The 14,214-nt window shown below is 40.0% G+C and overlaps 1 protein-coding gene across 1 annotated transcript in view; it reads left to right on the top strand.

Annotated features, from left to right (window-relative positions):
- Positions 1-13,884, top strand: part of NHEJ1 (non-homologous end joining factor 1) — a 123,192-nt gene extending 109,308 nt beyond the window's left edge. The window contains exons 6-8 of the mRNA XM_003406057.4: positions 12,390-12,507; positions 13,092-13,210; positions 13,691-13,884. Coding sequence (XP_003406105.1) covers positions 12,390-12,507; positions 13,092-13,210; positions 13,691-13,765 — 312 coding nt within the window. The 3' untranslated portion in view covers positions 13,766-13,884. The remainder of the gene's footprint in view (positions 1-12,389; positions 12,508-13,091; positions 13,211-13,690) is intronic.
- Positions 13,885-14,214: the final 330 nt, after the last annotated feature.

Raw genomic sequence — 14,214 nt, forward strand, 5'->3', positions numbered from 1 at the left:
CATTTTGCCCTTTTTCAGGCCCTCCTATCCTAGATTTCATCATTTTTTCTCTCTAGTGTGGAAGTAGAATTCTTTCCTTCTACATGTGAGACTTAGGCTTGATTCCCAGCCAATGCACCTCACACACAACCACCAGCCATCTGTCAGTGGCCGCTTGTGTGTTACTATGATGCTGAATGGGTTTCAGCAGAGCTTCTAGACTAAGACAGATTAGGAAGAAAGGCAGGACTATCTAATTGGAAAATCAGCGAGTGAAAACCCTATGATTCACCACGACCCAGTCCACAACCGATCATGGGGCTAGCCCAGGACCAGACGGTGTTTTCTTCCGTTGCACATGGTGTCGCCATGAGTCAGGGCCGACTCAATGGCAACTAAGAATAACAACAACAGTGTGGATATTTAGGAGTGAATTTAGTTAAAATAGTAATCTGTACAATTTAGGAACAATTTAGGGAAGATAAAGTAAAGTAGCCCTTTAAGAATTCATCCTTTGGAAGAAGAGCCTGAAGACCTATGGGGTATTCATTTGGAAACCATAATAGATTTAAGGATTGGGGAACATAAAATTATACTTTGGAGTTGCCTTTCAGAGAAGACCTTCCGAGGGGTCTCTTTTGTTGTTGTTGTTGCTCTCGTTGAGAATATACTCCACAAAACATACACCAGTTCAACAGTTTCTACATGTACGTGTACAATTCAGGGACATCGCTTACACTGTTTGAGTTTTGCACCCATTCTTACCCTCCTTTCCTGAGTTAACATAAAATCACTGCCCCGTAAGGTTCTTGTCTAATCTTTTGAGTTGCTGTTGTCAATTTGATCCCATATAGATAGTTCTTAAAAGAGCATAATGCTCAAGGCAAACATTCTTTACTAGCTAAGCTATGGTTTGGTTTTAAGAAGACTTCAGGGGATATTTTTGGTTTAAGGTTTAGATTATCTCAGGGCAACAGTTTCAGGGGTTCATCCAGGCTCCATGGCTCTGGGAAGTCTGAATTCCATGAAAATTTGAAATTCTGTTTTGCATTTTCCTCCTTTTGATCAGAATTCTTTTATAAATCTTTGATCAAAATGTTCAGTAATGGTAGCCAAACACCATTCAGTTCTTCTGGTTTCATGGCAAAGGAAGCAGTTGTTAATGGAGGCAATTGGCCGTACATTCCACATCCTCCTCCTATTCCTGATTCTCCTTTTTTCTCTGTTGCTCCAAGTGAATACAGACCAATTGTAGTGCCTTGGATGGCTGCTCTCAAGCTTTTAAGACACCAGGGACTACACAACAAACAAAGAGGTAGAACAGCAGCATTAAATACTTTATTAGGCCAGTTAACTGGGATGTCCCAGGAAATCATGACCCTAAACTTCCAAACCAAGGAACCAAATCCCATGAGGTGTTTGATTGTACATAAAACAGCCTCAGAAGTTGCCTTTTCTTTTTGTCATTGTAAATATGTCTGTCACACAACTTTTGCCAATTAAACATTTTACAGATGTACAGCTTATTGATAGCAATTCAAGTAATTGGCCATGCAACCCTACTCTTAATGTGATTTTTTATCACTGTAATTAACCACCTCTTTCCCCTTCCCTACCATGCCTGGTAACCACTAATATACTTTGGTCTCTAAACATTTGCCTTTTCTTGTCTTTTTATATAAGTGAGGCCATATAATATTTGTCCTTTTGCAATTGACTTATTTCACTCGGTATAATGTCTTCAGGCTCCGTGCATATTGTAACACATATCAAGACTTCATTTCTCCTACTGGCTGAGTAGTAGTCCATTGTATGTATGTATCACATTTTGTTTTTCTATTCATCTGTTGATGGGCAGTTAGGTTGTTTCCACCTTTTGCCTATTGTGAACAGTGCTGCAATGAACATTGGCGTACAAGTCTGTGGTTTCAAGTCTTTGGGGTATAAACCTAGGAGCAGAATTTCTGGGGCATGCGGTAGTTTTAGTTTTTGAGGAATGGCCATACGGTTTCCCACAAGGGCCATACGGTTTCCCACAAGGGCCATACCATTTTGCATTTCCACCAGCAATGCATAAGGGTTCCAATATCCCCACATCCTCACCAACATTTGTTATTTTCTGTTTTTCCTTATAATCTTAGCCATCCTAGTGAGAATGAAATGGTATCTCATTGTGGTTTTTACATCACTCCAGTAGCTAATGATTTTGAGCATCTTTTCATGTGTTTGGTGGCCATTTGAATGTAGTCTTCGGTAAAATGTCTATTTGCCCGTTTTATGATTGAGTTATTTATCTTTTCATTTTTATATATATTTTATTAGATTCTTATCAGATATATAGTTTCTGAAGGTATTTTCCCTGTCTGTAGCTTGTCTTTTCACTTTTTTGGTAAAGTTTTCTGATCAACAAAAGTTTTTAATTTTTGAGATCCCATCTATTTATTTGTCTTTTGCTGTTTGTGCTTTTGTTGTTATGTTAGCTAATCCATTGTTAAAAGCTAGGCCTGACAGCATTGCTCCTGCATTTTCTTCCAAGAATTTTTTAGTTTGCACATTTAGGTTCTTAATCCATTTTGAATTTGCTTTTGTTTATGGTGCGAGGCATGGATCCTGAGGTTTCATTTTTCTACATGTGTAAATTCAATTTTCCCAGCACTGTTTATTAAGGAGACTCTGTTTTTCACATCAAATGGACTTAGCACCCTTGTCAAGAACCAGTTGACATAGATGTGTGGGTTTGTTTCTGGACTCTGAATTCTATTCCACTGTCTGTGTGTCTACTGTTATACCATTATAAGGCTCTTCTGATTACTGTATCTGTGTAATGTGTTTTAAAATCAAGAAGTGTGAGTCCTCCATTGACAATCCAAACTCCCTGAGAGACTGAATTGCTGGGCTGAGGGCTGTAGGGACCATGGTCTTGGGGAACATCTAGCTCAATTGGCATAACATAGTTTATAAAAGAAAATGTTCTACATTCTACTTTGGTGAGTAGCGTCTGGGGTCTTAAAAGCCTGTGAAGGGTCATCTAAGATTCTCCACTGTTCTCACCTCTTCAAGAGCAAGACAGAATGAAGAAAATTAAAGATACAAGGAAAAGATTAGTCCAAAGGACCAAATGGACCACAACTATCATGGCCTCCACCACACTGAGTCTAGTACAACTAGATGGTGCCTGGCTACCACCACTGACTGCTCTGACAGGGATCACAATAGAGAGTCCTGGACAGAGCTGGAGAAAAATATAGAACAAAATTCTTTTTTTTTTTTTATTTTGTAAATTTTTATTGTGCTTTAAGTGAAAGTTTACAAATCAAGTCGGACTGTCATACAAAAATTTATAAACACTTTGCTATATACTCCTAATTGCTGTCCCGCTAATGAGACAGCACACTCCTGCCCTCCACTCTCTCTTTTCGTCTCCATTTGGCCAGCTTCTGACCCCCTTTCCGCTCTCATCTCCCCTTCAGACAGGAGATGCCAACATAGTCTCATGTGTCTACTTAATCCAAGAAGCTCATTCTTCATCAGTATCATTGTCTGTCTCATAGTCCAGTCCAATCCCTGCCTGAAGAGTTAGCTTTAGGAATGGTTCCAGTCTTGGGGTAACAGAAGGTCTGGGGACCATGACCTCCAGGTCCATTCTAGTCTCAGTCAAGCCATTAAGTCTGGTCTTTTTGTGAGAATTTGAGGTCTGCATCCCACCACTCTCCTGCTCCCTCAGGGATTCTTTGTTGTGTTCTCTGTCAGGGCAGTCATCAGTTGTAGCCAGGCACCATCTAGTTCTTCTGGTCTCAGGCTGACGTAGTCTCTGGTTTATGTGGCCCTTTCTGTCTGTTGGTCTCGTAATTAGCCTGTGTCTTTGGTGTTCTTCATTCTCCTTTGCTCCAGGTGGGTTGAGACCAATTGATGTATCTTAGATGGCCACTTGCTAGCATTTAAGACCCAAGATGCCACTCTCCAAAGTGAGATGCATAATATTTTCTTAATAGATTTTATTATGCCAGTGGACTTAGATGTCCCCTGAAACCATGGTCCCCAAACCCCTGCCCCTGCTACATGGGCCTTCAAAGCATTCCGTTTATTCAGGAAACTTGTTTGCTTTTGGTTTAGTCCACTTGTGCTGACCTCTCCAGCATTGTGTATTGTCTTTCTCTTCACCTAAAATAGTTCTCATCTACTATCTAATGAGTGAAAATCTCTCTTCCTCCCTCTCTCCCTCCCCCATCACTTAACCATCAAAGAATATTCTCTTCTCTGTTTAAACTATTTATCAAGTTCTTATAATAGTGGTCTTATACAATATTTGTCCTTTTGCAGCTGACAAATTTCCCTCAGCATAATACCTTGCAGATTCCCCCATGTTACGAAATGTTTCACGGATTCATCATTGTTCTTTATCGATGCATAATATTTCATTGTGTGAATATACCATAATTTGTTTATCCATTCATCTGTTGATGGGCTCCTTGGTTACTTCCATCTTTTTGCTGTTGTAAACAGTGCTGCAGTGAACATGGGTGTGCATATATCTGTTCATGTAAAGACTCTTATTTCTCTAGGACATATTCCAAGGAGTGGGATTGCTGGATTGTATGGTAGTTCTATTTCTAGTTTTTTAAGGAAGCGCCAAATCAATTTCCAAAGTGGTTGTACCATTTTACATTCCCACCAGCAGTGTATAAGTGTTCCAGTCTCTCCATAACCTCTCCAACATTTATTATCTTGTGTTTTTTGGATTAATGCCAGCCTTTTTGGTGTGAGATGGAATCTCATTGTAGTTTTGATTTGCATTTCTCTAATGGCTGGTGATCGTGAGCATTTCCTCATGTGTCTGTTAGCCACCTGAATGCCTTCTTTAGTGAAGTGTCTGTTCATATCCTTTGCCCATTTTTTAATTGGGTTATTAGTCTTTTTGTAGTTGAGTTTTTGCAGTATCATTTAGATTTTAGAGATCAGATGCAGATCGGAAATGTCAGAGCTAAAAACTTTTTCCCAGTCTATAGGTAATCTTTTTACTCTTTTGGTGAAGTTTTTGGATGAGCATAGGTGTTTGATTTTTAGGAGCTCCCAGTTATCTGGTTTCTCTTCTTCATTGTTAGTAATGTTTTGTATACTGTTTATGCCATGTATTAGGGCTCCTAGCATTGTCCCTATTTTTTCTTCCATGATCTTTATCATTTTAGATTTTATATTTAGGTCTTTGATCCATTTTGAGTTAGTTTTTGTGCATGATGTGAGGTATGGGTTTTGTTTCATTTTTTTTGCAAATGGATATCCAGTTATGCCAGCACCATTTGTAAAAGAGACCGTCTTTTCCCCATTTAACTGACTTTGGGCCTTTGTCAAATATCAGTTGCTCATATGTGGATGGATTTATGTCTGGATTCTCATTTCTGTTCCATTGGTCTATGTGTCTGTTGTACCAGTACCAGGCTGTTTTGACTACTGTGGCAGTATAATAGGTTCTAAAATCAGGTCGAGTGAGGCCTCCCACTTTGTTCTTTTTCAGTAATGCTTTGCTTATCCAGGGCCTCTTTCCCTTCCATATGAAGTTGGTGATTTGTTTCTCCATCTCATTAAAAAATGCCATTGGAATTTAGATAGGAATTGCATTGTATCTATAGATGGCTTTTGGTAGAGTAGACATTTTTACAATGTTAATTCTTCTTATCCATGAGCAAGGTATGTTTTTCCACTTATGTAGGTCTCTTTTGGTTTCTTGCAGTAGAGTCTTGTTTTCTATGTATAGGTCTTTTACATCTCTGGTAAGATTTATTCCTAAGTATTTTATCTTCTTGGTGGCTACTGTAAATGATATTGATTTGGTGATTTCCTCTTCGATGTTCTTTTTGTTGGTGTAGAGGAATACAACTGATTTTTGTATATTTATCTTGTATCCGGATACTCCGCTGAACTCTTCTATTAGTTTCAGTAGTTTCCTTGAGGATTCCTTAGGGTTTTCTGTGTATAAGATCATGTCGTCTGCAAATAGAGATAATTTTACTTCTTCCTTGCCAGTCTGGATGCCCTTTAGTTCTTCGTCTAGCCTAATTGCTCTGGCTAGGACTTCCAGCACAATGTTGAATAAGAGCGATGATAAAGGGCATCCTTGTCTGGTTCCCGTTCTCAAGGGGAATGTTTTCAGGCTCTCTCCATTTAGGATGATGTATAAATGCCCTTTTTTATGTTGAGGAATTTTCCTTCTATTCCTATTTTGCTGAGAGTTTTTATCATGAATGGATGTAGAACTTTGTCAAATGCCTTTTCTGCATCAATTGATAAAATGATGTGATTCTTGTCTTTTGTTTTATTATGTGATGGATTACATTGATTGTTTTTCTAATGGTGAACCATCCCTGCATACCTGGTATGAATCCCAGTTGGTCATGGTGAATTATTTTTTTGATGTGTTGTTGAATTCTATTGGCTAGAATTTTGTTGAGGATTTTTGCATCTAAGTTCATGAGGGATATAGGTGTGTAAATTTCTTTTTACCTGGTTTTGGTATCAGGGATATATGCTGGCTTCATAAAATGTGTTTGGGAGTATTCCATCCCTTTCTATGCTCTGAAGTACCTTTAGTAGTAGTGGTGTTAATTCTTCTCTGAAAGCTTGGTGGAACTCTGCAATGAAGCCGTCTGGGCCAGGGCTTTTTTTGTTGTTGTTGGGAGTTTTTTCATTACCTTTTCAATCTCTTCTTTTGTTATGGGTCTGTTTATTTGTTCTACCTTGTTTATGTTAGTTTAGGTAGATAGTGCGTTTCTAGAAATTCATCCATTTCTTCTAGGTTTTCAAATTTGTTAGAGTACAATTTTTCATAGTAATCTGATATGATTCTTTTAATTTCAGTTGGGTCTGTTGTAATAGTGCCCATCTCATTTCTTATTTGGATTATTTGCTTCCTCTCCTGTTTTTCTTTTGTCAGTTTGGCCAATGGTTTATCAATTTTGTTAATTTTTTTCAAAGAACCAGCTTTTGGTCTTGTTAACTCTTTCAATTGTTTTTCTGTTTTCTGTTTCATTTAGTTCTGCTCTAATTTTTATTATTTCCTTTCTTTTAGTGCATGAAGGTTTCTTTTGTTGCTCTTTTTCTATTTGTTCAAGTTATAGGAATAATTCTTTGATTTTGGCCCTTTCTTCTTTTTGTACGTGTGCATTTATTGATATAAATTGACCTCAGAACATGGCTTTCACTGTGTCCCAAAGGTTCTGATAGAAAGTGTTTTCATTCTCATTGGATTCTCTGAATTTCTTTATTCCATCCTTGATGTCTTCTATAATCCAGTCTTCTATGAGCAGGGTATTGTTCAGTTTCCAAGTGTTTGATTTCTTTTCCTGCTTTTTCTGTTATTCATTTTCACTTTTGTGGCCTTATGGTCAGAGAAGATGCATTGTAATATTTCCATGTTTTAGATTCTGCCACGGCTTGCTTTATGACCTAATATGTGGTCTATTCTAGAGAACGTTCCATGTGCACTAGAAAAGAAAGTGTCCTTGTGTGCTGTTGGGTGGAGTGTTCTGTGTATGTCTATGAGGTCAAGTTGGTTGATTGTGGCATTTAGATCTTCCGTGTCTTTATTGAGCTTCTTTCTGGATGTTCTGTCCTTCACCGAAAGTGGTGTGTTGAAGTCTCTTACTATTACTGTGGAGCTGTCTATCTCACTTTTAAGTGCTGATAGAGTTTGTTTTGTGTACCTTGCAGCCCTGTCATTGGGTGCATAAATATTTAATATGGTTATATCTTCTTGGTATATTGTCCCTTTAATCATTATATAGTGTCCTTCCTTATCCTTTATGATGGATTTAACAAAAGTCTATTTCGTCAGAAATTAATACTGCAACTCCTGCTCTTTTTTGATTGTTGTTTGCTTGATATATTTTTTTCCATCCTTTGAGTTTTAGTTTGTTTATATCTCTAAGTCTGAGTGTCTCTTGTAGGCAGCATATAGACGGATCATGTTTTTTAATCCATTCTGCCACTCTCTATCTCTTTATTGGTACATTTAGTTCATTTAGATTCAGCATAATTATGGATAGGTATGAATTTAGTGCTATCATTTTGATGTGTTTTTTTGTGTGTTGTTGACAGTTTCTTTTTCCCACTTAATATTATGTGCTGAGTAGATTATATTTATATATTATCCTTTCCTCATATTCGTTGTTGTTGACCTTGTTTCTGCTGAGTCTCTATTTTTTTCTTGTATTTTATTTTGATGAGTAGGATAGTTTGTCTCCTTTGTGGTTACCTTATTATTTACCCCTATTTTTCTAATTTAAACCCAGCCTTTATTTCTTAGTACCTGTGTATCTAAGACTACCGTTCTTAGTCCCTCTTTATTGTTTTAATACTGCCTTTATTTACAGGATAACATCACTGTTAGTTACCCTGTTTTGAGCTTTTTTTTATCTTATTTTTGTGATTTCCCCATCTGGGTTGACTTCTGATTGTGCTGTCCAGTGTTCTAGTCTTGGGTTGATACCTGATGTTATTGATTTTCTTACCAAAGAACTCCCTTTAGTATTTCTTATAGTTTTGGTTTGGTTTTTACAAATTCCCTAAACTTCTGTTTATCTGGAAATGTCCTAACTTCACCATCATATTTAACAGACAGTTTTGCTGGATATATGATTCTTGGCTGGCAATTTTTCTCCTTCAATTTTTTAAATAAGTCATCCCCATTGCCTTCTTGCTTGCATGGTTTCTGCGGAGTAGTCTGAGCTTATTCTTATCGGCTCTCCTTTGTAGGTGACTTTTCGTTTATCCCTAGCTGCTCTTAAAGTTCTCTCTTTATCTTTGGTTTTGGCAAGTTTGATTATAATATGTCTTGGTGACTTTCTTTTAACATCTACCTTATGTGGAGTTTGATGAGCATCTTGGATAGATATCTTCTCATCTTTCACGATATCAGGGAAGTTTTCTGCCAACAAATCTTCAGCAATTCTCTGTGTATTTTCTGTTATCCGTCCCTGTTCTGGTGCTTCAATCACTTGTAGGTTATTTCTCTTGATAGAGCCCCACATGATTCTTAAGGTCTCTTCATTTTTTAAGATTCTTTTATCTGATTTTTCTTCAGCTATATTGGTGCCAAGTGCTTTATCTTCAAGGTCACCAATTCTGCCTTCTACTTGCACGATTCTGCTCCTCTTTCTATTGAGTTGTCTAATTCTGTAATTTTATTGTTAATCTTCTGAATTTCTGATTGCTGTCTCTCTGTGGATTCTTGCAGCTTAATAAATTTTTCATCATGTTCCTAAAGAACCTTTTAATTTCTTCAACTGCTTTATCTATGTGTTCCTTGGCTTGTTCTGTGTATTGCCTGATCTCCTTCCTTATGTCTTGAAGAGCTCTGTATATTAATCTTTTGGATTCTGCATCCGGTAATTCCAGGAAGGCACCTTCATCCTGAAAATCTTTCGATTCTCTGTTTTGAGAGCTTGTTGAAGCAATCATGGTCTGTTTCTTTATGTGGTTTGATATTGGCTGTTGTCTCCGAGCCATCTATAAGTTATTGTATTAGTTTGTTTTATGTTTGCTTACTGTATCCTAGTTTCTTGATTTGTTGTGTTTTGATATGCCCAAATGGGTTCCTTGAGTGAGCTAGTTTGATTGTTTCTGCCTTTGGGGCTCTGACACCCTGTCACCAGATGGCTAGAGCTGTTAACAGGTATATGAGCTTATGAGTCATTCACTTTTCTTGTGTGGATTCAGCTCAGGTGTCCAGGTAGCTGGTCATCAAGTGTGTGGTACAGGCTCTGTCCTACAGTCTTAGAGGGGCAGGAGTGTTTGGTATAGGTACTGGTATCTGGTTGCAGCAGGGGATCATACTCTGAACAAGGCAGAGGGCTGAGAACCATCCCCTGAGTGTCTCTGAGGAAAGCATGTCCCTGTTCCCTAGAGCGTACAGGTAAGTGGGTTCTACAGACAGACCATGGGTACCTTTTAGTTGTAAGGACTGGGAGGTACCAGTTATCCTTGGACTCCTGTCGCAGGTGGCTGAGTGACCTGAGTGGAGCCACCAGCCCCTAGGCCCCTGATGTGGGTAGGTAAGGACCCTGTTTAATAGGCAAAGCCGTGTCAAATATTAAACACCCACCTCTCCACCACACAGCTTATAAACAGTCACAGTCTGCCAGCAAGGGCCTATTCTCCTGAAATAGGCCTGCACAGGTCCATGCAAGGGAGAAAGGTATTCAGAGTCCATGGACTGTTTATGCCTGGACAGGAACCACTTCTGTCCTGAGCTCCCCAGGTTAGTAGAGCTGGCAAATTATCTTTCCCCCCTGTTGTGAACTTATTCCTTCTCCAAGTCTGGGAGCATGGCTCAGGGTGCTCAAATGGGCCCACCTCAGGCCCAGGGAAATCAATACCCACTGACGCCAGCTTGGGGGCGGGGGGCATGGTAAAATATACGCAAGTACTTAGCTTTTGCCAAGAGCACCGTTCTTCTCTGGTTCCGGAGGTGTGAGTAGGCTGTGCAGCTGGTTGCTTCTTCCTGGGAAACTGCAGCTGAACGCTACCATCAGCCCTCCACAGCCACTTCCAGGAATGGTGCCTGTGGGATCCCAGCAGTTCAGGTCTGATAACTCCTCTCCGCTTCTGAACGGTCTCTCTCTCCCCCTGCTGCTCAGTCCATTTTCTAAGTTTGCCTTTGATGTTCAGGGCTCCTAGCTTGTCATAAATATAATCATTTCACTTGATTTTTTGGGTCTTTGTTGTAAGAGGGGTCACCGGAAGCATCTGGCTATTCTGCCATCTTGGCCCCACCTCCTGGAACAAAATTCTAACTCACAAAAAAAGACCAAACTTACCGGCCTGACAGAGACTGGAGAAACCCTGAGGGTGTGGCCCCCCAACACCATTTTAGCTCAGTAATGAAGTCACTCCCGACGTTCACCCTTCAGCCAAAGACTAGACAGGCCCATAAAATAAAACGAGACTAAAGGGACACACCAGCTCAGGGGCAAGGACTAGAAGGCAGGAGGGGACGGGAAAGCTGGTAATAGGGAGCCCAAGATCGAGAAGGGAGAGTGTTGACATGTTATGGGGTTGTCAACCAATGTCATAAAACAATATGTGTACTGTTTAATGAGAAGGTAATTTGTTCTGTGAACCTTCATCTAAAGTACAATTAAAAAAAAAAAAAGAAGTGTCTTCCTACTTTGTCATTCTCTTTCAACATTGCTTTAGCAATTCGGGGCCTCTTGCCATTCCTTATAAAGTTGAGGATTGTTTTTTTGCATTTCTGTAATGAAGGTTGTTGCAATTTTCATCAGATTACGTTGAATCTATAGATCATTTTGGGTAGTATTGACATCTTAATAATATTAAGTCATGCAATCCATGAACATGGAACATCTGTCCATTCGGCAGTTTGAATCCACCAGGCGCTCCTTGGAAACTCTATGGGGCAGTTCTACTCTGTCCTATAGGGTCGCTATGAGTCGGAATCCACTCGACGGCAACTGGTTTGTTTTTGTTTTGTTTTTTAATCTCTGAGCGATATTTTATAATTTTTATTTATAAATCCTTCACATCCCTGGTTAAATTTATTCCTAGGTGTTTTATTCTCTAGATGCTATTGTCAATGGAAACATTTCCCTTTCAGGTTTCTTATTGTTGGTGTTGACCTTGTACCCTGCAGCTTTGCTCTATTAGCTCTAGAAGTTTTCTTGTGGACTCTTTGGGATTTTCTATAGATAGGGTCATGTCATCCGTGAATAGAGATAACATTACTTCTTTTCCAATCTGGATATGTGTTATTTCTTTTTCTTGCCTTATTGCTGTGGCTAGGACTTCTAATACATATTGAATGGAAGTGGTAAGAGAGAGCACCCTTGTCTTATTCCTGATTTTAAGTGGGGAAAGCTTTCAGTCTTTCTCAGTTAAGTTTAATATTGGCTGTTGGCTTTTCATATATGCCCTGAATGATATTGAGGAATTACTCTTGTATTTCAATCTTCCTTAGGTTTTCATCAAGAAAGGGTGTTGGATTTTATCAAATGATTTCTGCATCCATAGATCAAGGAGTCTTTATATTGATCCCAACAAGCTTGGATCTGGACACCCTATATTGGATCCTAATTCTTTATAAGGAGCCCTGGTGGCACAATGGTTAAGTGCTTGGCTAATAACCAAAAGGATGGTGGTTTGAAACCACCAGCCGCTCCATGGGAGAAAAGGCCTGGCAATCTGCTCGCATAAAGAATACAGGCTAGAAAACCCTACAGAGGAGTTCTATCCTGTCCTATAGTGTCACTATGAGTCAGAATCGACTCAGTGGCACACAACAACAACAACTTCTTTATGTAAATTATTTTGGGGCGATGCCAATTCTACCAGGAGAGTATCAAGTCCCTTTTCTCCGGCAGTACAGTATGACCAATGACAGTATCTCCTCTTCCCTGTAGAAACTACCAGAGGCATGCAGTATTGGCAGTGGAAGGCCCTTTGTCACGAATCTGCAGAGTCTGTATGTGGCGGTCACCAAACAAGAAGTCCAAGTAGGACAGAAGCATCAAGACACTGGTGAGTAGTTCCAGGGATACCTGGCCTCCTTGGGGTTAGAGTTAGGGTCTAGGTCTGCACCATCCAGTATGGTAGCCCTAGCCATGTGTGGTTATTTAAATTTAAATTAATAAAAGTTAAATATTTGGTTCCTCATTTGTACCAGCCACATCTCAAGTGCTCAGTAGCCACATGTAGTTAGTGGCTACTGAATTGGACAGTGTGGATACAGAACATCTCCATCATTGCAGAAGTTAGATAGTGCTAGTATAGGTGCTTAGCAGGGTTAGCCAGAGAACCAGGAGAAAAAGACTTATCATTCTTCCTGAGACATGTCAGAGAATGTGTAGAAGAGCAGTTGGCTACTTTGAGCCAAGGAAACTCTTTCTCTACCTGGTGAAAGTGGGGCTAGGCAGTCTTCTTAGTAAAAACAGATTTCAGAAAGCCAGCTAAAAGTTGAACATTGTGGCTGCTCCTGTCTGTTTATATATTAGTACCAATCCCTGGCCTTTATCAGAATGCTTGGATGGCTTGGTAAATGCTAATGTCATCCTGTTAAGAAGAAGGCATTTAGCACTGTCTTTCCTCAATCTTTCTGATTTCAGGAGATCCCCAGACCTCAAGCAGTACCTCTCCACAAGGAACTGATAGCCACCTTCTGAACCAGCCAGAAGAGCCAGTCTTGTCAGCACCTTCCTTCTCAGCGCCTGAGATAGAACCCACAGTGAGTTGTGGGCAGCTTCCTGAATGCATTCTAAGGGTTGGAGGAAGCTGCACCTATAGCCTCTGGGCCACTGATCCCTGGAATTGTCACCTAGTTGAGTTTGCCTCAAATAACATTGAGGGATATTTGTGACCGGGCTTCCAAATTGTGCATGTATACATGAGGAGTCATGATCTTTCACATCTTCCCTGCCTGTATCCTCTCTGTAATTCTTGTATCAGATGGTGACCTTGGCTCCCTTTCCATCTTCTCCTACTTACAGTAATGGTCTGTGAGGTTGTTCCCTGGGAGAGAAGGGATGTGTATTCTCCTGCATAGAGTTTTAGATCACATTCACTACCTGAAATAGTCTTCAAAACATCTGTGTCAGCCACAAGACCTCATCCTAACCAGGATCCGTGAGAGAAGGAACGTTCCTTTCCTAACTTAAGTGGAACTATTTCAGAACCCCTACTGACTTGGGTTCCTTTTTTTTTCTAGGGTACTTCAGGCCCTGTTCCTAGACCTCAGCTATCAAAGGTCAAGAGGAAGAAGCCAAGGGGGCTCTTCAGTTAACCTGTCACTGTCTCACTTCTCAGGATGGACATGGAGAGTAACTTCCTGGTATCACCTTGGAAGGGGCTCGTATGGCAGTGGTATCTCTGCAAGAGTTATAGTCAGGGGCGCCACTGTAAGGGCAAGATAACTAAAGCTCATGTTGACAGGCCACCTGAGTGCGGAACTGTTAACCAAGGGAATCTTGGCTCCAACCCGTTACACATTGGCCTTCCCCTTCTGAGTGGAAGCCAGCCTGTTGAGAATCCCATACCTTTCTCTCTTTTTTGTGGAGATTCTCTAGGCCCAGGATCCTACCACGGACTTTAAGTATATTGGGCAAGTCTGTGAGCAAAAAGGCACACACATGCTTAGGAAGCCTTCTCTACCTTTCTCAAGAGTTCCTAGTCAGTTCTAGGTGCTCCTCAGAGACCCATTTCTTCTCTCTTCAGCATGGAGTAAAAAGGACT

Source organism: Loxodonta africana, chromosome 6 (assembly GCF_030014295.1).
Source record: "Loxodonta africana isolate mLoxAfr1 chromosome 6, mLoxAfr1.hap2, whole genome shotgun sequence".
Lineage (NCBI taxonomy): Eukaryota > Metazoa > Chordata > Mammalia > Proboscidea > Elephantidae > Loxodonta > Loxodonta africana.